This window comes from Dreissena polymorpha, chromosome 7, assembly GCF_020536995.1.
Source record: "Dreissena polymorpha isolate Duluth1 chromosome 7, UMN_Dpol_1.0, whole genome shotgun sequence".
Lineage (NCBI taxonomy): Eukaryota > Metazoa > Mollusca > Bivalvia > Myida > Dreissenidae > Dreissena > Dreissena polymorpha.
Window position 1 is genome coordinate 58,870,334 of NC_068361.1, and position 25,887 is coordinate 58,896,220.

At 33.7% G+C, this 25,887-nt stretch overlaps 2 protein-coding genes and 1 long non-coding RNA gene across 3 annotated transcripts in view; 1 reads left to right on the top strand and 2 right to left on the bottom strand.

Annotated features, from left to right (window-relative positions):
• Positions 1-25,887, top strand: part of LOC127837716 (uncharacterized) — a 191,383-nt gene that overhangs the window by 72,841 nt on the left and 92,655 nt on the right. The window lies entirely within an intron of this gene.
• Positions 822-1,937, bottom strand: LOC127837724 (uncharacterized). Its single transcript, XR_008029451.1, has 3 exons — positions 1,806-1,937; positions 1,397-1,530; positions 822-1,008 (listed from the first exon to the last, which is right to left on the bottom strand). It is a non-coding gene; the product is annotated as an uncharacterized LOC127837724 (long non-coding RNA).
• Positions 10,870-12,474, bottom strand: LOC127837719 (torsin-2A-like). Its single transcript, XM_052365027.1, has 2 exons — positions 11,630-12,474; positions 10,870-11,320 (listed from the first exon to the last, which is right to left on the bottom strand). Exons 1-2 carry the CDS (start codon positions 11,658-11,660, stop codon positions 11,043-11,045), a joined length of 309 nt encoding a protein of 102 aa, XP_052220987.1. The 5' UTR covers positions 11,661-12,474; the 3' UTR covers positions 10,870-11,042.

Here is a 25,887-nt window from a genome sequence, read left to right on the forward strand (position 1 = left end):
AATTTACATTGCAGCAAATTCGTTTTTATGATGCATGCATATTACAATTTCATATTTCAGCATTATTCAATTACAGCCTTGAGCATAAAGTAGCGATTATGTATTTTAAAGTCTTAAATATTGATTTCTGAAGGGTACATTGATGTATGTAATACACTATTGAAATTGTGTACGTATGTGTATCGTCTAATGAATAACATTTAACACGCTGATATTTTTAAAATGTAAGATGATGTGTTCGCAACTTCAAACATGTGCTGTATTTTGTTTAAATTACTGTGTATTTTGGACCGATTGCCGTTATTTACTTAATAAACTGAGCTGAGTTGAGTTGAGTTCAGTGTCACAATTTGTTCAAACAATCATGATTAAAGCTATGACTTGCGGATGAATGACAATAGTAAAATGTCGACGCAATTTACATAAGTCTTTGATATTTAGTTGTAATAATAATAATAATTATATATATAGCGATTTGTAGTTCTTAACAATGTAATACCACACACTGCACATCCGATGCAGAATCCACTTGTTATGCATGTTATCAATTATTGTTGAATAATTTATAAGTTATCATAATAGTAAGTAAAGTAATCGCCATCTTACAAGTAAATTACTGTGTGTTGATTAAATCATAAAAATGTGTTTCGTGCGGACTCTCGAAGCATTACCGACACTTACTACAATGTCAATCGGTTGTTTATACGCTCTGCATTGAATGTTATAGCTGCCGTCCGTACCAGATGCCTTGAAAATAATCACTTTAGCTTCACACTGCAATAAATATAATTTCGCCAAGAACGTTATATCAAATGCTTGTTTCCTCTTCAATATAAATGCAAACATAGAGGTTTTTACCACTGTGATTATCATCCTAATTCACGAGTTTTATAAGGTGCACAATAATGTCGTTGAATTTTTATCTTCACAATTATGGCTGTTTTGGCTTGTTCCATTTTATCTGGCTCCACCTTCTTCAGATGATCTCAATACGCAGTTCTGCTGCTGCTGAAAATGTGAGACAGTGAGATGGCTTTTAACAGTAATAAAAATAGGAATATAAAAATCAGCATAAAATAAATACCGTTCTTTATATTAAGATTACATAAATACGGTTTTCCTGTTCAAATTTTATGATGAAAGCCTGCCTCCAAAATAATGGGAAATGCGATTGGCTCTTAAAACAACATGACCTTTGCGTTTAAACGTCTTTACCAGATTACAATGAAGACCAATTAAGACTACGGTGATCACCATGTAAAATACGAAAGCTCTACAGGGATATCAAGCAGATCCCAATGTCCGGAAATAGGGAAAAAATATGTCTCCACATTTGAGAGAATTGCAAAGATCATAATTTCCTCTTGCTTCTTAAGGACTATTAAGCGTTCCTTACTTAATGCACATCAAGCACTGAAGGCTACCAATGGGTACACCTTTTGACCGCAGGTGCATGGCGACCAGAAACTCTCCAGTGACGATGAACGGTAACGTTGGTAGTTCGGTTGTTGTGGCGCCACTATACTTCCCCTATAATAATCAGGCACTCAGAAGTCTCTATGCTATAGATTACGCGTGAAAGAGTATAACACAAAATACTTATCTTGATAATATTTTCACTAAAAGATGCTGAACATAAAAATAACGCTTTACAATACGACATTGTCTAATTTTAAATAAAATTAAAATCCTTAATATAACAATTAAGTTCAATAACCAATTAAACTGATGAACTGTTATAAAGCAACTAGTATAGAATACTGATAACAGAAATTAATATCGATGTAATAGATTTATATATTCACCATTGGAATCGGACAGGGGAAGGCCCTCATAGACAGCTTCTCACAAACATCCTGGATGTAACAGCGATCTCCTAACACATAACACAGCTCAGTATAGCCATCTTTGGAGATCACCTGAACGTTGAAACTTGCCTGAACATCGAAGGAACACGTTATAGTAGGAGTTTTAAAATTAGTCTACATGAACTAGAGTGATGCCGTTTAAATTTGATAGTTGTCTTATTCCGACATCTTTTTGACATTTGCTAAAGTCTAAAAGAGGAATACTGTATATTTTTACTGAAAACAAGTTCATTCCAATACGAGAATAGTGTAATTATCTTATAAATAGAACTATAACAGTATATATGTATACTTTATACAAAAACCGGTTATTCCACCAGACACCGGATGTAGACAGAACTTTGATATTACAGGGAAAATGAGTATATATAAGGAATAATATAATGTAAGCTAAAAGAAATAACCCCACTACACGTTGGACGTCTTTATATAAAGTACGCACTTCTAGATGGTTCAAGTCCTTGAGCACTACGAAATCGTACATGATATTGAGATGCCACGTGTCCTGATAAATCGGTATCAGCACTGGTTGTGGCAGAACAAAGGCATAAAAAAGACTGGAACGTCTGTGTTGTTGCAGTTCCAGCACCGGTATTCTTTCCCATTGCCAATGTTAGTGTTCACCTGAAATTCATTGGCCGCGTTATGCATTTCATGTTTGCATATAGAAATTGCAAGTCCTGAAGCGTTTAATGGTACAGCACCATCAGTTTGCCCCATTACTGCCCATATTGACTAGCCAACGAGCAAATGTTTAATTCTTTTGACTAATTAATATGTGTTAGTAAATAATGGAAAATAAAGAAACGTCTTTTAAAGCATTTTTTAGAAACATTGCAGAGTCTGTATGTATCAATAAAATAAAACGAGATTTATTAGAGTAATTACAAGAAACTTTTTCAATCCAGATATATCCATTGAACGGCTTAAAACTTGGATTACACAATTACCCATCAATACCGCTTGGAACAATAAGTGGTCATCTATGTCCTTAACTAGTTTCATCTTTAATGAAACATTTCCAATAAAAAGCAGGAAATAAAGTAAAAAAAACATGTCATTGTTTTATCATCTCGTGATACAGAAGAATGCTATTGTAAGATTAGAACATGGAACATGTTTAAAATGAGAAAAACACATGTTTTGATAAATGTTGTTTAAATTGTATGTATTCGTTGAACGATTAGTCAACTTAAAAAAACGTTATTGTGTTCAGTCGTACCAATTCAAAAATCTTATTTTATACAAAACAGTATTGCGCATTAATTTATGAAGTAATTACCCTATGTTTTAAATACGGTACCATTCTTTATTTGTACTGTTCGTGAACAGTTCTCATACCATGCACTTTTTAATGTTGAAGAAAACATTTTGCCCCTTTTGCATTTTATTTCGGTCGTTAATATGCCTTACTTGGTTAATTCGAATATGTTACATGTTTACATTGTCTATGTCCATAGACAATGTATCCATAATATGAAGTTTTATTGTAAATATACACGGGCATTCATCTCTTTGCTAAATGAAACAGTTCATTGATACATAGTTGAACAAAAATGGAGTTCCAATGGAATAGTATTGCTTTATCAACACAATTGTACAAGACCACACGGTGATTTAAATTGGAGATGCACACACAAACACACACACACACACACGTTTTACAGTCCTGTTTTAGTAAGAATTCCAAAAGCGATTTTCAAAAATAATATATCTTGAAAAAATACCTTGTTCGGTAAGGCTTCACTGTTGATGCCGAACTCGTGCGACGAAAGCACGGACCCAGTTAAGCTTAATGCAATTAGTACTATCCAGAAGAGCGTAAACACATTGGTCGCCATTTTGATGAGGAAATTATTATCATCTTCAACTGGAAGAAAGCAATTGTGATAAGTGCTTAAATTGTTTTGATGAATTAATAACGAATGAATTTCAGATATGAATCTTGAATATGTTTTAAACCATTTACCGGGTAAACTCTTACAAAAATTGGAATCAAATATGAATGAACTGATGATAACAAAATAAGAATGTATCGTTTAAAGGGCAAAATTAACAACGTGTATTTAATGTTTGGACCTTTTAAACGATGTTAATATATTAATTTTACAAAAATGCATAGATAAAGATATTAAATCTATATAACAAACAGTTGCAAATATAAACTAAGCGCATTATAATGATCATTCACATACTTATTTAATCTTAATTTACCTTTTTGTCACATCGCTTTATATTGTTTGGATTTTTAATCGTTAATATTTTATGCTCGACATATTGTTCAATTGACTTTCAGGAAGCACGCTTATCTTCCAGTTCAAAATGACCTGATCATTATATAAAGAACATCTTCTTTGTGAAAACAGAAGCGGTACACGAAGCTGTACCTGCCCTCTTAGCAGCTACAAGAATGAATCCGACAATACGTGTGAAAGTATATTCGCAATAAAGTTATAGAAACAGACACACGCTTCTCCCTTCGTTCTGAAACGCTTAAGTTACAATTAAAGAAAAGAAAAAGGCCAAGTCTAAAATATAAAATGTTTGGCTCTTTCCTTAAACCAACAGGCTTTGAACAATTTAATTTTAGTTTATCTGCTCTCTTTTAATACACGGTCAATGATATTTTTGTTAACAAAACAGCGAGAAGCATATCTGTTGATAACAACATTTTGAAAATACATACATCCACAGTTATGATTTAATACCTTAATTGCATACAAAAAATACAATTTGTTCATACGTTTCAATGTGCAAATATGTTTTATTTATATTTAAAAATGAAAACCAAAAACATCGTACCCGAATCGAAATATCATGTAAAGCAAAACACGGTTTATTATTATAGACGACCACGTTTTCAAAATTGTGTCTCAAACAATTGTTAAACGTTCTTCATCGCGTTACGCTTTATACAAAATCTCGCCCATGACAATTGCCAACCACATTGCAACATAATTTATATCACCTATGACAATCCGCCTTGTCCAATCGCATCGTATGCAAACTGACATACAGCAAATCCGGTTACATTTGCGGGATGTACTGTTATTGTTAAAGACACAATTGCTGAACGACGTTTTTTTTGTTTATTGAATTATCGGGTTTGAACCACCATATAATTTTCAATACGGTACGTCATCCTTTTGACAGATGTTAATTTAAGTGTGTAATCAAGTCCGTTGCCTATATCAATTTAATCAAATCCTTGTAATTATTGATTTGTTATTAAATGACTTGGCACATTGTGGATGTGTGCAATCTGCGAACGGTCATGGTAGCGATGTATTGCATCTAATTTCAATAACGAACCAATTTATCAAACGCATTCAAAAACAAGAACGTTGAATATGGAACGCATCGTCAGTTTCTTGTTGACTCATGATATATCGGTTGTTTCATTGAAAAACACATGAAAAACACACAGCATACCAGCACAAACGCACAGCATACCATGACAAACACACAACATACCATCACAAACACAAAGCATACCATCACAAACACACAGCATACCATGGCAAAAACGCAGCATGCCATAACAAACACACTGCAGACTATGGCAAACACAGCATATCATCCCAAACACTCAGCATACCATCACAAACACACAGCATACCAAAAACAAACACACAGCATACCATGGCAAGCACACAGCATACTATTTGAAGCACATATCATATGATTTAAACCCACATCATTTCAATGAAAGAGCTGATATTAAAAGACAACTGGGGACATAGGAGGCGTTCCATAGTTGAACACAAGTAACATATAACAATTTGCTTGATAACATGCTTGAGATTACAGATGACGTCTAGCTTGTACATGAATTGATTGTTTTTTTGCGTTAATGTTTAAATTTAATTGCCGTTTGGTTAGTTATAAGTGGGAAAGCTACGGAATACCGTAAGTCCCATCGTGGTTACACATTAAAATCCAGAGGGCGACAATGCGACAACGCGATAGTACGATGGCGACAATGCGATAATACGATGACGACAGTGCGGCAATACGATGGCGACAGTGCGATAGTACGATGGCAACAACACGATAGAACGAGGGCGATAATGCGATAATACGATGACGACAGTGCCACAATACGATGGCGACATTGCGATTGTACGATGGCGACAATGCGACAATCCGATAGTGCGATACTACGTTGACGACAATGCGATAATATAATGAAGACAGTGCGACAATACGATGGCGACAGTGCGATAGTACGATGGCGACAATGCGATAGTGCGATAATACGATGACGACAGTGCTACAATACGATGACAACAGTGCGATAGTACGATGGCGACAATGCGATGTTACGATGGCGACAATGCGATGATACGATGGCGACAGTACGATATGACTATCTTATTTTCGCCATCGACTGTCGTCATCGTATTATCGCATTGTCGCCATCGTACAATCGCGTTGTCGCATTGTCGCCATCGTACTATCGCACTGTCGCCATCGTATTGTCGCACTGTCGTCATCGTATTATCGCATTGTCGACATCGCACTATCGCATTGTCGCATTGTCGCCCTCTGGAGTTTAATGTGTAATCACGATGGCCCTAACGGAATTCATCGAATTCGGTGGCCAATGCAATGTCAAGGTTTACCGTAACTTTCCACCTTTAGGCAATAACTTAAACATGTTATTTACATTGAATATTATTAAAAGAGACATGTGTGTCATGTAAACCAAGCATTGTCGGACATCATGTGAACATGTTCACATATTTGCATGAAAGATATACGTATACATACTAATGCAAAAAAAAACATTTGCCTTAGTTAAGGTCGTGTTTATACTCCCTAATGAGTGTACTTTGTTGAATTAATAATTTCCGTGCATTAACACTTGGCGTGGGAACTTGTTATGAAATGCTTTCTATGGCATTCCCCTTACCTCTGCTGGAAGTAGGGCGGTTGCCTCTATTCTTGGTACAGGTAGATCTATGGCCCCGTCCATCCGGAGATACAGATTAGAGTCCAGCACCACCTCCATGTCCACCAGTAGCAGCCCCAGTATCCGCAGTACCGCTGGTACGGATACAGACTTGAAGAATAATTGCATACTTAGTCTCTTTGTCCTGTATGTTTAAACTGCGTTTTGGTTTATTTAGTGCGTATGGATTATCCGGTTACAGGCCGTATGTATGGGGCAGCCGATCGTCTGTTCTAGTACATATGGTCACGACGCGAGAAAAAAAGTATCTGCAAATAAGCCACTGTTATTAAGCACAAGCCTATATATCATAAATAATTTTTTTTTAGAAAGAACGAATTATTTTGCGTATTTATTTGTAATAACATTGGCACGGATGCCTCTCCGGGGGTGAAGGGTGAGGGGGTGGGAGTCGAAAGGGAGGGGGGTTATAACGAACTGACATCCTAGCATTCAGAGACAGGTAATTCAACCATCCGTCCGTCATCTATCCTTCCATCCATCCATATATCCATCTAGAGCTAGAGGTACAGTGGAGATTTTTACACCCAGTGGTTTTGCTATTTTAATTATTTTAAACTATTCCAAATATGATCGTGTTGTAAAAAATATATATAAGCTTTCAGAGAAAAAAACACACGAACAAGTGTAGAAAAAGTCCTTTTATTTCCAAAGTCAAAATTTCCCATCCCTTTTATATAAAAGAACACGTATTAAGAAATCTAAGGTTTAGGTGATTAATTATTCCTGATCTGTGATGATACCATGTACAGATAGTGTTTCTTACTCTATGAGTTGATTATGAAATATCTTAAAATGTAATTCTGAATATCAGTGCATATAGGAGCAATATGAACTGAACGTTATGAACTATTTCGAGTCCCATTGCTTTCGTAAACAAATGATGCACTACGTGTTATTCATACTTGTAAGCGGTTTATGATAGTTGTATACCATATCAGATATGTTTAATAAGTTTACGCAACATTTCTCAACTGCAACATGGTTATGACATATTCATTTGTGAGAAACGTGGATGCCCTTGCAAGTGAAGCTTAAACTTTAAATGTTTGCCGGGTAACACACATATTTTTCTATTTTTCGTTCAATGATACATTATAGAAAAATTTCTACGTTTAAAGTTTGTATTTTACCGTTTTGTTTCTGAAAAAATAGTTTAAAAAAGACTAGAGATTGGTATTTTTATGGTTTTTCGAGGGGAGATGAAACACTTATGTGCATATATTTTCTTTATGTCACATGTTACATATATTTACTATCATTAATGCATGTATAATTAATTGATCTATAAAAACATACCAAATATGTATCGATTGATCAATGTTTATGTTCATAAGGGTGACTGGGTTAATAAATGGTTCAGAAGAAATTAGGAAAAAATATTGAGGATTTGCAACTTGGATTATTGTTTTTTGTTTGTTTCTTCTGAAACTTTGCTTTCTAATGCAGAATACCATAACAATAGGGCATTATACGAAGAAAGAACAGACAATCAAAATGTCTTGTTAAACTTATACAACCTTGAAGGATTGCATGAATCATACGAAGACGACCTTGTATTACTTCGCAGTCATTAAATAATTTTGTAAACAGAATACCGGAAGATTGAAACTTATTCATTCGTTTAAACTTCAACTTGATTGGTTAGAAAGTGGCTAATAAAATATCAGTATTTTCGGGCGTCTAACACAAATATTACATTTCGGGCTAGGTAGTGATTGTATCAATCAAATAAAGTTAACAGGGCGTATTTATTTACTCCCTTGACTAGAAGGCATCCGACCGGTTAATTAAATCTCAACCAAAATAAAACTCGTTTTAAAAAAATATTTGAAGATAGTGAAGTAACATTTAAGTAGTTATTTTGAAGTAACATTTAAGTAGTTATTTGTTATTTCTTTTTCGTTTTTCATCATTTTAATTTGGATGGATGACTTTAAGCGTTGTAAATTTAGTCCAAGGCTTATAAATTTATAATATGGTAAGCTTAAAATATAGATGGCTACAATATCTAAACGATCACGCAATTTGCATACAGAACATAGTTACAAATATCAATTTAATTAAAAAACATTATCAAAATTGTGTACATAGGACGCATTTTGAGAAATTAATAGCTTAATCTTGATCCTAAGGTGCTCTGATAGATTTGCATTTGCCTCTAGTTGGTGTATACTGCACAATCAGTGAAGCTTGAATGAGCTGTAATATTTGTAGCGGGAACGACTTTTAACTTGATTAATGTTGCTCTATGAACATTTAATAAATTGCTTTAAACTCACTGATTTAAAAAATCAGATTTCCATATTTAAGGTAGAAACAAAAACTACCGAAGGCAATCAATAAAACATCTATTTACTATTCGTTATAAGTATTTATTCAGAGCATGCTGTCATGATTTGCGAACATAAATCTGCAGATGCAGGTCTGCTGCATAACTCTGATGTGTATATTTGGATATACCATCAACAGTTATCCTCATACATGTTTACATAAAATAAAAGCTTCGTGTTTGTAGGGATTAATCACTTAACAAAAATCCATATAAAAACGGGCAATACTTAACTCATTGTGGTCAAAATATAATTACAAATGTAATGTTATGTAAAAATTCAATATTAACCAAAAAACCACAGCATTAAACTCGTTGCCCTCGCTACTCCCCCTCTATAACCATATATTGTAAAAAGGAATTCAACGCGGAATGAATTGAAAAGATCAAGAAGTAGGCCTCTATGTCATATAATATGTAAGAAATAACTCGTCACTTAACAAGCTAGACCGTCGTTGTAATGCCTACTTTTAATTTGAGTGTAACCCACTTCCGCAAAAAATCAGAGTGATTTCGTAAGGAATGTTTCTGAAAAGAAGTCTACGCAAAATGTCATAAAGGCTTACTCTAACTGAAATGTTTTTTTAAGTGCCCATATACTTGTTGTTGTTTTTTCATTTAATGGATGAAGTGAAACAAGTGAAGTTGGAAAATAATTAATCACTTATCAGTAATCGTTATAAATATTAACCAGTCCCTAATATGCAATTATGACGAGTTTTATGTAAACGCGTATTTGGACTCTGGCGCAAATCATGAAGCAGTTCTGATTTCGATTGAGTACACAACGATTCAAAATCCAAAAACGTTAATAAGTTCACGTAATGTAACAACATGTTTAAAAAAGATATCATTGTACTTAGACCACAAAGATTAATAAAAGGGTATTTAACGTCCATTCTGCAGCTATACCAAAAAGGTAAAGCTGCAATTGCTTCGACAAGGACCAATGTCAGCTTCGCCGAGTATGTATTTAGCTTAAGAGATCTTAGATCAAGAGAAACTTTCTTAATTTAAAATATATAATTATAAAGAGCACTCAAAAGATTTAAATTTCATCACAAGTACAAGGTCACGATGTAATCTACCTCAGTGACCATTTACAATTCCAAGTCGTATGAACAAAGCTTCATATCCAAACTACATAAAGGGTTGTCTAATGAACTATTTATTTTTATTTATTTTGATAAAGACACATAAAAGTTAAGTGTTATGATTGATGAGTGTATGGACATTTCAGTTAAACAAAATTATGTAACATTTGTCAGACTCTTAAATTATGATGGTTTATAATTGCTCGTATATTGATACCAATTTTAAATTCTAAGTGCTTTCATCATTTGCTCGCAGGAGTGCTGCAATACTCAAACATGAAGTGCCATTATGAGTCGTGCCATGGTATTGCAGCACTCCTGCGAGCAAATGATGAAAGCACTTAGTATTTAAAATTGGTATCAATATACGATAGGAAATTGAAATTCAAAATTGTTAGCAATGATGATGTTTCTGCCATGGCTGGGCGAAACTCCATCAAAATCGACGGTCCAGGCACAAAACAGTGTAATGTCAAAAAGGCTTCCTAACTTTGGACATGATTGAAGTCGAGGTTAATAAAAATGAACATTTGACGTTATTGTACGTTTTATTAGGAAACACACAATACACAACCATACAATTGTGCCATATCATTCAAAAACAATTTTAACTGAAAAACATGTATTCTTTATTACCAACAACAATTTTGATTTTCCATTAAAAGGAACAACCATAAGATATATGTATTTTAAAAATATTGGAATAATAAACATTAGTTTTTAAAAGACTGCCTCAGTTATTTGACTTTAACAATTCACATCCGGAATAAACATTATTGTTCCATCAAATCGATTTCCAACTCTTGATAAATCTTTTCACGAACGTCTTTGCAGCCAGTCCTAGAGAACCTTTTTATTGGCTCGGGGAAGTAGGTCATCTTATCCACTACCTTGGTAACCAAAGCTTCCGTCTCGCGCTCGCTAGTCGAGTACCGAGTCTCATGCAGGACTTCCCGGATACATTGCTGCACGTGGATCTTTTCCAGGGAAAGAAAGGGCACATGCGCGGATATCAGGGCACTTGACACAAGCTGACGGCGCCAAACCTCGCCTGATATGTATAATTTAGTGTACCATATTTTACATATAAAAAATCCATAAACAACTTGAGGACAACCTGTAATATTTTGCAACTTCTACCAGAACTATTATTTTCTTTACCATACTTGTTTTGAAACATGTATGCTCCCTGACTTGCAGAAAATCGTCAATGTTTTAATGTGCGAATGTAAAAGACGGACGGACAATAATATGAGTGAGCAATACACATAATTTAAGGCGCTTTTTAAACTAATAAACTGAATATATAACTGCACTAGAAATATTATGAAATGCATGCTAGTTAAATGTTTGCACTGACTCAAGTCCTCGCGGCGTTCAGGTAGTGTCATTACTTCCTCGAGTTGCTCGATTGTGATCGACTCCCTTTTTTTATTCTGCAAGTTCTCTAATATCTTACTTGCAATTTCTTTAGCAGCGTCATTACTGCAAAAAATACATGTGCATTAATTTCTATATGCATTTTTTTAACTGTCTGTCTCCGATGTTCTAAAAAGCACAACATCTACCTTACAGTGATATATTTCAAACTCCTAAAGAACTAACGATATTAATACTCTAGCTATTAGCGCTATTATTCTTTGCCAGTATCCTTTGTGAACCAGGATTATACAAGACTGGCAATTCTGACCCCATAACTACAGCACAACGTATATGATGATGAGGCTAATTGAGAACTGACAAAGATGAAAGTCTTACTGTTGTGATTGGCTTGAGCAACTGCAGTTGTGTATAATGTCCTTAAAATAGTATCTAGCTAACTTACGCGCATGCTTATATTTTGCTCCTTTAATAACCATCGCTTGCCAAAGAAACAAATTCGTGGTTTTGTACAAATAAGGACATGGGTTTATTATGTATACCCCAATAACCAAAATTCTTCAAAATACAAAGAAGCCATTACATTGTTGAATTTAGCCCTTTTTGCGGTTTCCAACTGATTTTACACAAAATGTGATGGCATGGTCAAGAATATTCATATATATCTTATTTGTGATACGCATCCAGATACATGTAATTGCTCTTTTTCCGTGTTTTTCATATGTAAACATTATTTTATTATAAACATGCGTACCGGTATGCTTATTAACACAATACCAGTTCAAGGATTGTTTTTATAAAAGTGATCCATTGAGCAAAGAATTAAATTATGTAGGTCCTAAATGCCTTAAGAAAATGAATACAGCCTTCCTAGAGTCCACGCCATCCACATAGCCATGGTAGTCCAGGACAACGGAAGACATCTTGTCTATTTGGTCAATGATGAACAGGGACCTTTGACAAATCCGCACTGCTTTCTCAATCCTCTCGCGAAGTTTCATCTGAAATGCAACACACGCATGGACGCCAATTAAGTTGTGTAGTTTCAATACCCAAGTATAAAATCAAATGCATATTCAAAATCAAAACGTAGCAGTAATACAACTCTGATATATCGCGTATATGTTTCAAATGGAACAGAATTTTCAAAGGAAATACAGACCCAAGCATTCGTATACATACAGTATGCTGCATGTATTTTAATGAACACATTTACCTTTTTTGTGGAAACAAGGTCCTCTGAAAAGTCTTTGGATGTCGATATGAAATGGACATATTTACTCTGCATGCCCAGCGCAAACAGCTGCTCAGCAACGATTTGGCTCACATATGTCTTTCCGGTTCCGGGTCCTCCATGAAAAGAAAGTACAAGAGCCTTTCACGGCTTGTATCGAAAGTGACCATGTAACTGCTTCATCACCGTCTCTGTGACAAGATGCTGTCCTTAGACTTTGGATCGTAGAGTCAGTGACAATTCTAAAAATAAATATTGTAAAATTTCGGTATGTTGTTATTGTCCTCACATATAAACAAAAACATGCTTACAGTTCATTTCAATACATTGCCAAAATTGCCCTAATCGTGTTATGGCATGTTTGTGTGTTTAAGACTATTACATGCATACCATAGAAAGAGAAAACGTCACGTCCAAGATTCCAACTTATATCTCGCAGTTAGGCAAAGTACTTACGAGTAACGTTTGTGGAGAGCCAGTGATCATTGCAGCATTTGAAACATCTGCAGTACAGCCAGGTATAACTTGCAGCAGCAACAGCTACTATCCCGACCACACCGGACACAACAATGCAACTCGACACCGCGTGTATTTGAAAAGAAATTAGACAAATCCACAAGTTGTGTGCGCATTTTTACAATAAACCATTGAATCTTACACAATTTCTAAAAACAGTGCACGTGCACTACTACGTATAAAAGAAGATTTTCTAAAAATTGTGACACATGAAACCACACTTTCTACTTCCTGTATGGTCTTATCTCGGCTGACATGCACTCACTCCACCATAGCTATTGATTTTGAATCAATATATACAAGGAAAATAAAAAAGTGCAGTATCTTGTTTAACAGTTCTATTACACTGACTCCATGGTAGCTATTGATTTTGGATCAATATATACAAAGAAAATAAAAAAGTGCAGTATCTTGTGACAACAGTTCCATTAAACTCACTCCATGGTAGCTATTGATTTTGGATCAATATATACAAAGAAAATAATAAATATTGCAGGGCCCGTATTCACCAACAAACTTCTTAGACTTTAGTCTAAAAATTAAGAATACTCTTTTAATTGGAATATTTGAGAATTTCTTTAATTTTAAGTAAAACTTGGCATTAACCGGATCTGTGAACATCATTCTTCATGTAGAACATTTTCTTGATGTAGCAATTACAAGTGGTAGCCTTAATATATTCCAACGCTGGAAGAATTTGTTGGGATCAAAGTCCATTATTTATTCTTAAGTCTACGAAAAGGTTGAATACGGAACCGGTACTTGTTACAACAGTTTTATTGTCATACAGAAACAATCGTCAACGAATCATTTTAGTAATGCATGTGCAACTTTCTTTTATGTATAAAGAGAAAACAATAATAATACAGGGGTACTTATGATGTTGAGTCATGGTATGTGTGCATCTTATTTAAAACGCATATCTCCTTTCTGTACGATAAGTTTTGGAACCAATTTTGTGTAGACATTACGGTGTTTGTATGTTTTACTCTATCTTCTTCTATAAATTGATTAAAAAATTCCTCTAAGTGTGACATTATGACGAGAAAGGTACATCGTTTACCTTTGTCCTGTAAAAGTGACGGATCGATTGCATGGATGCTATGTAACACATCAGACTGATATGCATTGGTCATCTGCTGATTTTAACGTCTGTAGTTTGGTAACAAAGTTGTGTTGTTATTTTAACTTTAATAATGTCTTATTTAAGGGATATATGTGTGTGCGACATCTCGATGCGCTTGACATGCAAAAAGTTGAACAGTAAGTATGTTTCCTCTATATCTTTAGTGTGTTCCATTTGTTTTCAATGTTTATGTTGCCCTCCTTTCAAAACTTGGTTGTGTTTTTTGTGTGGTTGTTTTGTAGGTCATAAAGCAGTTGACAAAGGTTCCCTTTGCATATTAATATGTATCTAATCGTTGATATCCCAAATTTGTGCAGTTATAAAGGATGTTATCAATGTATCGAATTTAATTTAATGGCGCCATTGTTCTCAATTCCATATAAAGGTATTCAAGATTTTGAAACGTATACATCTCAATTCGCAGGTCATAAAGTTAGTGTATATATTTTACACCTACATTTAATACCAGGTATACCCTGTCATACCAAATTGCCATAAAATGTTTTACCACTCGCTGTTATTTATTTATTTGCTTTCTGTTCTGCGAGTATTTTGAGTTATAAATATCATTTATATTAGACAACATCTCATTCGATAACATCTTATAGAAACTAACTTCTCTACTTTCTTCGTTTTCGTCGAGTTAACACTAAAATGCAAGTTTATAACAAAATGTTATTTCAGATCACATAATATGATGAGCTTAGCGGACACGGAAGTGCTCTACCAACCCATTAACACACAAGGTCGCCGTGGGGTAATGGATATGGTGTCCGACTAGCAACCGGGAGGTCAAGGGTTCGATCCCCAATGTGGGAGCGTTCTTCAGACGCCGGGGAAACGGACTCGAGAGCGTTTCAATAAGCCTGAGGCTTTCTATGCAATCGAGCTACAATAAATAGGTTTAAACTTAACTTAAACTAACACACAGACACACATAATCGAAGGCGACTAAATATTAGGAAAAGGAATCGTTTTAACATTTAATTTTGAAAAAGTGTTTCTAACTATCTACGATTATAAGAACTTAACTTATATATAAGCATTTATAAAAAACAGCACAAACAATACAAGTCACCACAAAACTTCCAATTTAAAAATGGTTGCAAAAAACTGTTCATGACAAAATTATGACCAACAAGAAGCCCCATACAAAAGCAATATAATGACAAAATACAAACACATATTTCATAAAATAAGAACAATAAATTTGTATAATGTAATTTCACACCTTTAACAATAAATTGCGTAAGATTTTGTACTTTTAGCGGAGGTATTTTAAAACTGGTTCTTTTTTATCCGAAGTTGCAACATTTAGGCAGAGAGGTTTTGAGTATTTTCAAAGCCGAAAAAAGGAAAAAGAAATATAATCATCCTCATTCATAGGGCATATGTATGTTATGCGTACATGAAACAGTTACTTCAATACATTAACGTACAAGTTAAAAAGTCGCAATGAAATATACCTGTTTTTACTAAAATACTATCGTGCAAATAGCAACTTCCTTGTGCACGGCATTGCCGTTAAATAAGTTCCTCATTATATTAATTAAATGTTAATTTTGAGTTTGAATTACCAAGATAACTGTGCATTGACACACATGCGCTAATTGTGTTGGGTACACTCACGAAAAAGGAAGTAAGTACATTTTGCGAAACGTTATATCTGATCTGTTTTGTAACGGTTTTTCTACAAATAAATGCAAGTTAAGCGCTTTATCTATTTATGTCGCATATTTAATTGAGGACCGTGTTTTTATAGGAATAGCACCAACTTTTTTGAAAAACGAATATCTAGAAAAAGATAGCACTTACAGTTTTTTATTCCGGAACTTCAAACAGAAATTGCTCAACTTGCTTCATCAAGTTGATACAGTTTAAGTTAACTTAATAATAAACGACGGCTATAAATACACCTTAAACAGTAAGAACTTGATTTTGCAAGGGAAAGGTAAAACAAGAGACACTTGCAATGTGGTTGCACGAGGGCTTAGGCCTTCATTGGTGGCTTTTCTAAAGGTTAAGGACAAACATTATGTACGCTTCGTTTGATATAAATATTTTAGTTGTTTAGTGTTTACTTTTACTGAAAACGTTTGCATCGATAAAGAAAGTTTAAATAGGGCGAGTTATGTCATTAATACTCGTTCGGAGAATTGGTAAATATCATAGTAGGCATATGCATACTTATTTTGGTCGGTGCGTCTCTGTATACGATTAATAATGTTTAATATGGCATTAAATATCCATTTAAAGGTAAAATGTATCAAATGGAACTTAACATATAGGGAGCCCCGATAAATTTATATGTTTATGCAACTTATGTTTTATAAACTAAACTCAAATACTTAATTATGAGTATAGATGAGTGTTATCAAATAAGGTGTGCTTCGTTGCATTTTTTATAATATAACTGAACCTTATCGTGGGCTTTACGCAGTATAGTGGCAAACCACTTATCCAGTTAATCATATGACTTGAAGCCAATGTCTTTAGAATCATAACACTTGGCCATACAAACACTACAGCAAGATTTATTTCTACCGCTTAATTTTGTATAAGGACTTAAAAAGATATATAAAGTACTTTAATATAATGTAATATCTATTGTGTTTGTTGATTCACTAAACACAACGACGAGACAGAAAATTTGCCGAATTCCTTAATAACATTCGTTTGTCGGATATAAGTTTTATGTTGATACAATGACATAGCTAATGTTTTAAAATTAAAATGTGCTATTCGAACGTGCAAGTTCATTGAAAATGCCATGTTAAGCTCACGACAGCAAAACATAAATAATGTGTATGGATAATAGACAATGGAGAATTAAATGAACTTTCGAAAAATCTGTCATCGTACTAAAGTTAAAATAACATTTAAAACAAACCAAAACCATGAGTATGTCAATTCTCAAATAGAAATATAATGTTAAGTATTGAGTTTAAACTGTAAGAAACTGCTATCGTTTTGATATATCGATATTCAACGGTCCTAACTTACGAAACAATCAAAACTAAAGCATCGATGTGTGCATTTTAATCCATACAACAGCAATTGTTTGTTGTGGTCTACGCGTTACAAAAATCCGACTGACGTTAGGACGGAAATTACTGAGAGTGATGGATGGACGAAATAGAGAACGAATAATGGAAAAGCTATATGCCCATCTGACCGTTTGGGCATACATGTAAACAAAATTATATTAAAGGGATAATGGTGGCAACGCATTTAAAGGGACAAAACTATTGAATTGACACCAGTCAAGCGAATTTCTGTATTCTAATTGTACTATATGCTTTCATTTATTCATAGGTTTTCATCATCTTCTGCATCTGGGTGCATTTGCTCATAATACAATATTTAAAACATGTTTTGCTCACAAGTTGGGAAAATTTGCTTCAATATTAAAATGTATGCCTTTTATTCACAATATTCAAAAACACGAATTACACACAAGAAAAAGCAGCTCCATTCGTGTTATGATCATCATTGAATTTAAATTTATCATACCACCGCTTTGATATCTGCTTGATATAACGTTGCCTGATATATGTTTTATATCATGGTCAACAGGAAGTTCTTATATCAGTCATGTGTGGAGGATGGTCATATTACTCGGAATCATCTAAAACGTAATCATCTTTAGTAAAATCGAATCAGATTTAACACAGCCAACAATTGTATACCAAATTATTTTACAAATACTGAGCGTGCGTGCTAATGACGTCATTATTAACACGTCAAACGACAAAAGTCATATTCTTTCACGCTCAAACTGCAGCTTTTAGCGATTATTTCATTATTTCTTTAAAATCGGGGACGTAGACGTATAATAAACAGAAGCACAGAAGGTTACTGCCTGATCTTTTTGTAATATATTAGGCTCGGCACGAATAAAATAACTGCTCTGCAAGTCTCGCCGTTATAATATTCTAAGCCTTGTCTGATATATTACATAAAGATCAGACAGTAACCTGTTATTCTCTATATAAACCTTTTTTTTTACTTTTCACCATTGCAGGTGACATTGAATGGATCCAACAGCCGACCGATCTGAACGTTACCATAGGTGGTAACGTGACATTTCCATGTGAGGCTAGATACAATAACCAGCTCGCTACGTGGTTAACGTGGCGTAAAGATGGCGCTGTAATTTTCGTCAATGGTGAAGTTGGGATAGGGTTAGGGCTCAAGATGTCTAACCGATATTCCGTCGACTACGCGGATTCTGGTAGAAGCAACCTACGAATAACCAAAGTACAGTTAGAAGATGAGTTCAACTTTACTTGTTTTACTGTCTTGTTTGGCAGTAAGGAAGTTAAATTAAATGTAAATGGTAAATTAAATATATTATATCTAGAAATATATAACATTTTTTGATATTGTGATGCAATGTTGAAGGGAAAGTTAAGTAAACAAATTCTGTTTTATAACATTCAATACTGCTGTGTTGTGTCAGGTGACCCTATAAATACAATTCTAATGTATTTAAATTAATTAATTGTAATGACCATTTCTGCTAAACACATAGTTGTATTTTGAATTTAACTTTTTATAAAAGGTTTTAATCGATTTTTCGTACAACATAATTGTGTCAGCTAATTACTTTTGTAAAAATGAAAACAAAACATGTTATAACATGTATAAAATCTACATCTCTGAGTAGTGTCCATTGCAACTTTTTGTATCATACAGTTAAACTAAATATGTCATATTCATGAACTAAAAACTGCTTTAATAAAAAGATTTTAAAGAAACGTACCTTTAAGAGAGTGTTGTATGAGGCAATCTCTTTCCGTGTCGATAACCATAATAATCTCATTTATTTAATTAATCAATGTCTCTGTAATGTTCAATTTAAACAAAGAAATTAATTTGGAATAAACAATAAACTATTTTTCGTTTACTTTAAAATTAATCAATACATATAACACATATATGTATATACATTAAATAAATAAATATTGTTTACTTTTCTTACAAATAACTATATTAAATTAATATCTCATTTCAGTTCCACCTTATCGACCCTAGTTGAGCATTAACTCAACGGAACCATTCGTCGAGATTTCTGTGATATTATTGACTTGTTCAACTGCCGGCGGTAGGCCAACACCTACTATCCAGTGGTTGCGTAACGGACAACCCCTTAATAGTGCTATAGTCACATTGCCCAGTAAACCTATGGGTGTAATTTCTAGTCGATTGACAGTGGCGTTGACACGAAATGATCACCGGGCGTATTATTCCAGTGTAGTTTTCAATGCCGCCAATCAACATAATCCACATGTTACTACGAAGATGTTAACTGTGAAATGTAATTAAAGGTGTTAAGTTCTTTTAAGTAAGAATCTTTTGCGGTTGTAATCATCTCTTTTAAGTTATTTATATAAACTTCATTAAATTATATTATTTAAAGTCCATTATTTTATTACGCTCCAAATTGAAGTATAGCTCCTCTTAATTGCAACATTAAATTAAAAAAAAATCATTTATCCTGAAAAGCACAAATTCACATCTAAACACTTACGAAGACCACATATAATTTTAGTTGTCGGGTTGCCTTTCAACTGACATTAAAATATTAAAAAAAGGCAAACAATAATTGACACGATGTCATGACAAGTAAAATACTTCAATCAAGTTAACAATATTTGATATTAATTATGTTTAACAATTTTATCGTGACATAGTTCACGTCATATTTACACCACATACTCGCCAAGCATACGTTTCACTGCGACATATTCCCCGTACCGCACTAAACTGAACTCTCGTGTGACAATCATGTGCATTGTTGACGCCACCCGCCATATGAATCGCCTATCTGGTACAATAACAAAGTTCCTCGATCAGGCAGGAATTTATTATTGGTGTAAAGCTAACAAAAACAAAATACCAATGACGCGAACATAATAATGAGTAAGAAATCAAACGGATGCTTTATCATAAACAATTATAAAGAAAATAGTTCACATCATTCAAGTCAAAGCTTCAGATTCGAGCCTTCAGAAAAAGCTTATACGGAATGATACTTCCAAGGTTATGTTCTCCACGTACGCTTAGGTTTCAAAATAACATTATGATCATTATTAAGCGCGCCACGATTATATAATTTGATTAGTTCTATTTTATCTTTATAGTGTGTGACATTACGAGGATTTGTTACATAAATTATGAAATAGACCACTCACTATATGAGCACTTTGGAGGCGTATAAGCCTTTGATTTTTACTGCAAGTAATTCGAGCCTAGTTGATGATAACTTGTTCTCTTCAATTGTATTATTGTTTTTAATGACGGTATATAGTTCTAATTTGTAAAATATCAATTGTTTTTTATTTAATAATCGTAATGAAACTTTATGAAAATCTAATAATAACTATCTTTAAAACGTGCTCTGCTCTAAAATATTGTATTCAAAGACAACTAAGGCTGTTATTTCATTTTTGAAAATTAGCAGTTTTGTGTAAATTAAATTGAGCGAATGTTTCAGACCCGCCCAGTAATGCCACTGTACAACCACGTCTTTTTAGAACATCGAATCGAGGGACGGCAAAAACCTGTTGTGATATGGTTCAAAGATTCAGTGCATATCTCTTCGTTAACCAATCTGTATTCGGAAATAACAGAGCGGTTACAATCAGTTAAAATACACCGTCACGACCAGAATCAGGTTCATTGGTAAGCCTGTTGATTCTTCTTTTCAAAACCTCATAGACTAACTCTTAAGTTAGTCAATATGAATCATTTAATCATTCAAATCTGCTTTAGGTTCATTTTCATCCTATTGTTAAAAATGTGCTGTATAGTATTAAGATCTTGATAATGTTCAACATAATATAAATAAGTATTATCGAACACGAAACTGTAATGCAGTAGCCCAAAATAAATGTGTTTATATGTGTAATATGTTGGTCAGTTGAATAATGTACAAACAGATTTAAAGCTGACTAAATGATATGTTTTAAAGTTATGTGTGTAGACTTCTTTTGAAATTAACAAGAAGTACAACTAAGTTTGTTTAGTAAATTGAATTTTCTCCGTTATACTTGTAAATTGTGCATGTTAAGTTCCACTTACTCGGAATGAGAGAAAAAATCGCATTAGAGAATTGGGTATATAAGATGGCATGTATCGAGAAAAAGTTTGCATTGGCATTTATAGTTTGCTGGGTGAAGTACAATGCCAAAAACAACAGGTTTGCTTATGTTTTTATGGGTTTTGCGTTTCTTGAACATTTTTAATTTAATCTTTAATTTGTATTAATGTTTGTTAACAGGTTTCGCTCGTGACCAGAACCGCATACAGATTGAAGACATCGGTAACTACACTTGTGTGGTGTGGTCTGTAGCAACGTCCCAACCAAAGTCGCGGAACGTACGTCTGTCAGTTGAGTGTAAGAACTTATGTTTTCAATTTGAAGTCAAGCATCTTCCTGATATGAAACTTGGATAGTTGTTATTGTTTATTACTCGCAAAATGCAGTACAAGGAACATAAGAACCTAACCGTTTGAACGAATAACACAATGAGTCATATGTGACCACTCTTATGCTTCAGTAGGATTGCAGCTATTGTTCTAGCTATTAAATTTGATAACTTATGAAACATGGTGATTTTTCAGCTATGCGCATATTTTGTGTGTTACAGTCGAGCCGTTGATTAAGTGAAATGCGCGAGTGTCCACTCAACTTGGGGAGAAGACGACCCTGACGTGTATAGTCAATGCAAATCCACCGCCATTATGCGTCTGGACCCAAAACATACAGGTTATCCAATATTTAATTAAACGAGTGGTACTTTTCCCTATTTTGAACAGTGAGTCACTCATTTTTGTCACATTTATTCTCGGGAATACATTGCTGTTACATTAAAATTATTAAGTCATTTCGAAACGTTTGGCATTGTCATTGATCTGTTTCATTTATAGTATCAATGAAAGAAACGTTCAAAATATGTTATTGTCAAATTTATCTAATAGTGCCACGGTTATTATAGAGTTTAATATTTCTTCATAAAGAAATTTCTTCAAATATATTTTTTAATGCATTAAAATATATTGTTTAGAATGCCTCCATTTGTGTGTGTAGCCCCTTTGGTTAATCGGTCTCTGTCCCTGCAAACGTTTGTGGAGCGTAAAACTTGCTTTTTATTGTTCTCAAGCAGATAAATTGTTTGCTTTGTTTCAGGTGCTTGCCAACACGTCTGAAAAAGTTCAATGTCAGGAGTCCACGTGAATTATAGCATAGTACAAAGGCAACCTAGAAATGCAGTTGGTTACCGCTGGGGATTTCGGCCAGTACGACTGTCAAGTCACAAACAAAAAGGGGCAGACCTCTGCGTCCGTTCAACTGTCTATGAAATGTAAGAGCACTTAGTTAACTTTTAAATGTCATTACAAATTACCTTGATCAAATACAAACGTGTTCTGCAACTGCATTGGACCTTTATATGTATCATTCTAAAGAAAAACGCATCATGTGTACCAATTCTAATGTATTATTAATAAAAGTTGTAATCCGGATCTGCACATCTTTGGAAAAAACATCTGATCGGTAGAAATTAACGACGCAACACATGTTATGCACTTACGATAGTTTCAGATAATTCATATTAATATTTCTTTCATTTTTAAAAAGAATTCCGCATTGTAGTAAGATTTGAAATTTATAAACATTAAGTTTGTATCAGACGATTTGAAATGAATCGTTTTCCTTTTCGGTAAAACAAAACATTTGTAAAATATTAATTACCATATCATAAATGCATAACTTATGTAAAAATAATGTTAATACAATGTTTTTGTTCAAATTATGTACGTTCTTTTATTTTCTACATCTGATGTGTGCATGAAACAAAATTATGTCATGTTAAAAGCTATAATCATTTATGCGCAATCGCGCTTTTCAATTCTACAATTATTTATTTACGGTAATCTGTCTGTATTGATGGATAACTGATACATCAAATTTGTTGGAAAAGTTAGCTATTCATGGGTTATACAGTAAACCTGTTATTCTTGTATTCATTACTGAGCAATCGACATATATGCAATACGTGTTTGATCAGCGACTTGGCTGTAAACTGGAAGATAAATTTACACGAGAAATCACTATGCGACTAGTCGTGTGTTGGCCTAGGATAAAAGTGGTGACACAATGTTAATATGGGAAAAATGATTCCACCAATTAAAATGGACGAATGTTGTTTATATTTTAGAACTTTTGAAACATAGATTACAAGACTATTCAAACCACGTCTTCGTAATTATTTTGATGTCAAACTAGAGTTACTTAAGTGTACAATAAAGCTAATACATGTTAAACGTTTGAATAATTTTTGTAAAGCAATTGATACATACCTTATAAAAAGCTTTATTTTGAACTAACTTGGACGCCGACTTTGAGGACGGGACGATCAAAATAATATTCCTTTATCAAAAAGTGGAGAAATACTGTTTTAGTCATATTTGTTAATAAGTAAACATTTTATGACAAATAGTTACATGTGTTAATATAAGTGACAAAGTACTATTTTAACTTTTTAAGTATGTAAAATTGTGTTTTCCGTTTAAGCGGAAAGTTACTATGAGGGCAACAGTATACTGCATGGAAAGATGTCACGTGCAATTTAGGAGAACCGCAGCTTAAATATGGTAATGGAGTTTTCGAGGTTAACGAGACATTGTCCAATGACAAGTAAATGACGTTTGGATTGGTAACATCTATGCAAAGATTCCATTTTTGACGATGCTGCGAAGCATCGTCTAAGTTATCATATCATGAAAAAAAATGCACAATGGCAACCTATGTAAAAGACCGAGCCAGTCCGATTGAGATAGCTCGATTTTTCTAATCGGCATACCTCGCTGATTATCATTGATAAAGGTATAGGAAGCTCAGCTATAAATAGGACAGCATATTCTGGGAAAAGATTTAATAATAGTTTGAAAACTTTAATTTAAATCAGTTATATTCAATCCATTATATGTTTATAGGTCAATGAAACAACTATGCATTTTCTGTATTGTATTTGACATTTGTCGTGATTCAGTACATAAATTTCGAATTAAAACGTGTATAATATATTTCAACGCGATCATGAGTGTAATGAAAACGAATTATTTTCAACCTGCCATTTGTAAACGTTGAAGCGACTATGGTATATAAACAGCATAATACCCGTTTCTGTGATACTCGCTCTTCTGCGTACTTTCTCATTTTGCATATTTTATAAACTTTTCAAACATAAATTACAGAGCCACATCAGTGCACATACTATGTTTGACAATTCATTCGTTTGTTGGATACTGTTTGCTGTTTCAAACACATATTAGGTCATATCGCGAAGATTTAGTTAACCTTACCATGTGTTATTGGGCGAACTCACGTATTCAAGTGCTCTTACGACTATGTGCTCATACCCACTGTCGATCGGGAATCATCATGAAATTATTGCCGTACTTAACGAACAAACATGCCTAAGCTTATTGAATTAGAGAAAAAGAACAATAATCAAAAGAGAAAAAGTATATGTTCATGCACATGGGATTGTGAAACCACGTCAGTACACATAGCATCATTAACTTAGGAAAGGAAACAACGAAATATAAAGTTTGGTATGATATACACGTGAAATTAAAAAGCATGGTGTAATTAAAGAGCATGTCAAGTTTTGAACTAATATGCTGAAACGGAATGTTATAACCCACAAACGTTTTACTGTAACAGACAGTTTTTGAGATAAGTGATAAAGAAAATACACGTCGAATACCTTTTTAAAGATATTTCTTGTTATATTTGATCGAGATTGTAACCCGCCTCCCAGTTTCGCTGAAAGGATCAAGTTCCCCACGGGTACTACTTCCACTTACCCCCAATGTTTTTTTCGTACCCTACATTTTTCGTTCCCAATTTTTTTCGTACCCAATTTTTTTTTCGTACCCAATTGTTTGCTCGTAACCAAATTTTTGTTCGAACCCATTTTTTTTTCTACCCAAATGTTTTTCTTAACCAAATCTTTTTACGTACTTAATTTTTGTTTGGCATAATTGTTGTACCCAAAATGCTCGTACCCATTTTTTCCCTACCCAAAATTTTCGTACCCACATACACAATTGTGGTGATGTAGATCAACTTAAATAGATGCTTTTATATCAATCCTGTTCAAAAGCATCGTCACACCAGAACTGTCAGTACTTTGATTACTATTGGGTATGACATAATTTTATATATTAGAATTGAATGCTTTAAGTGTACATACATATCATAAATTTAGTAGAATTGAGTAGAATATGCAGTTTAGTATTTCTTTTACAAAAGTCATTGAATAATGCTATATGAAATTGATCGATACCT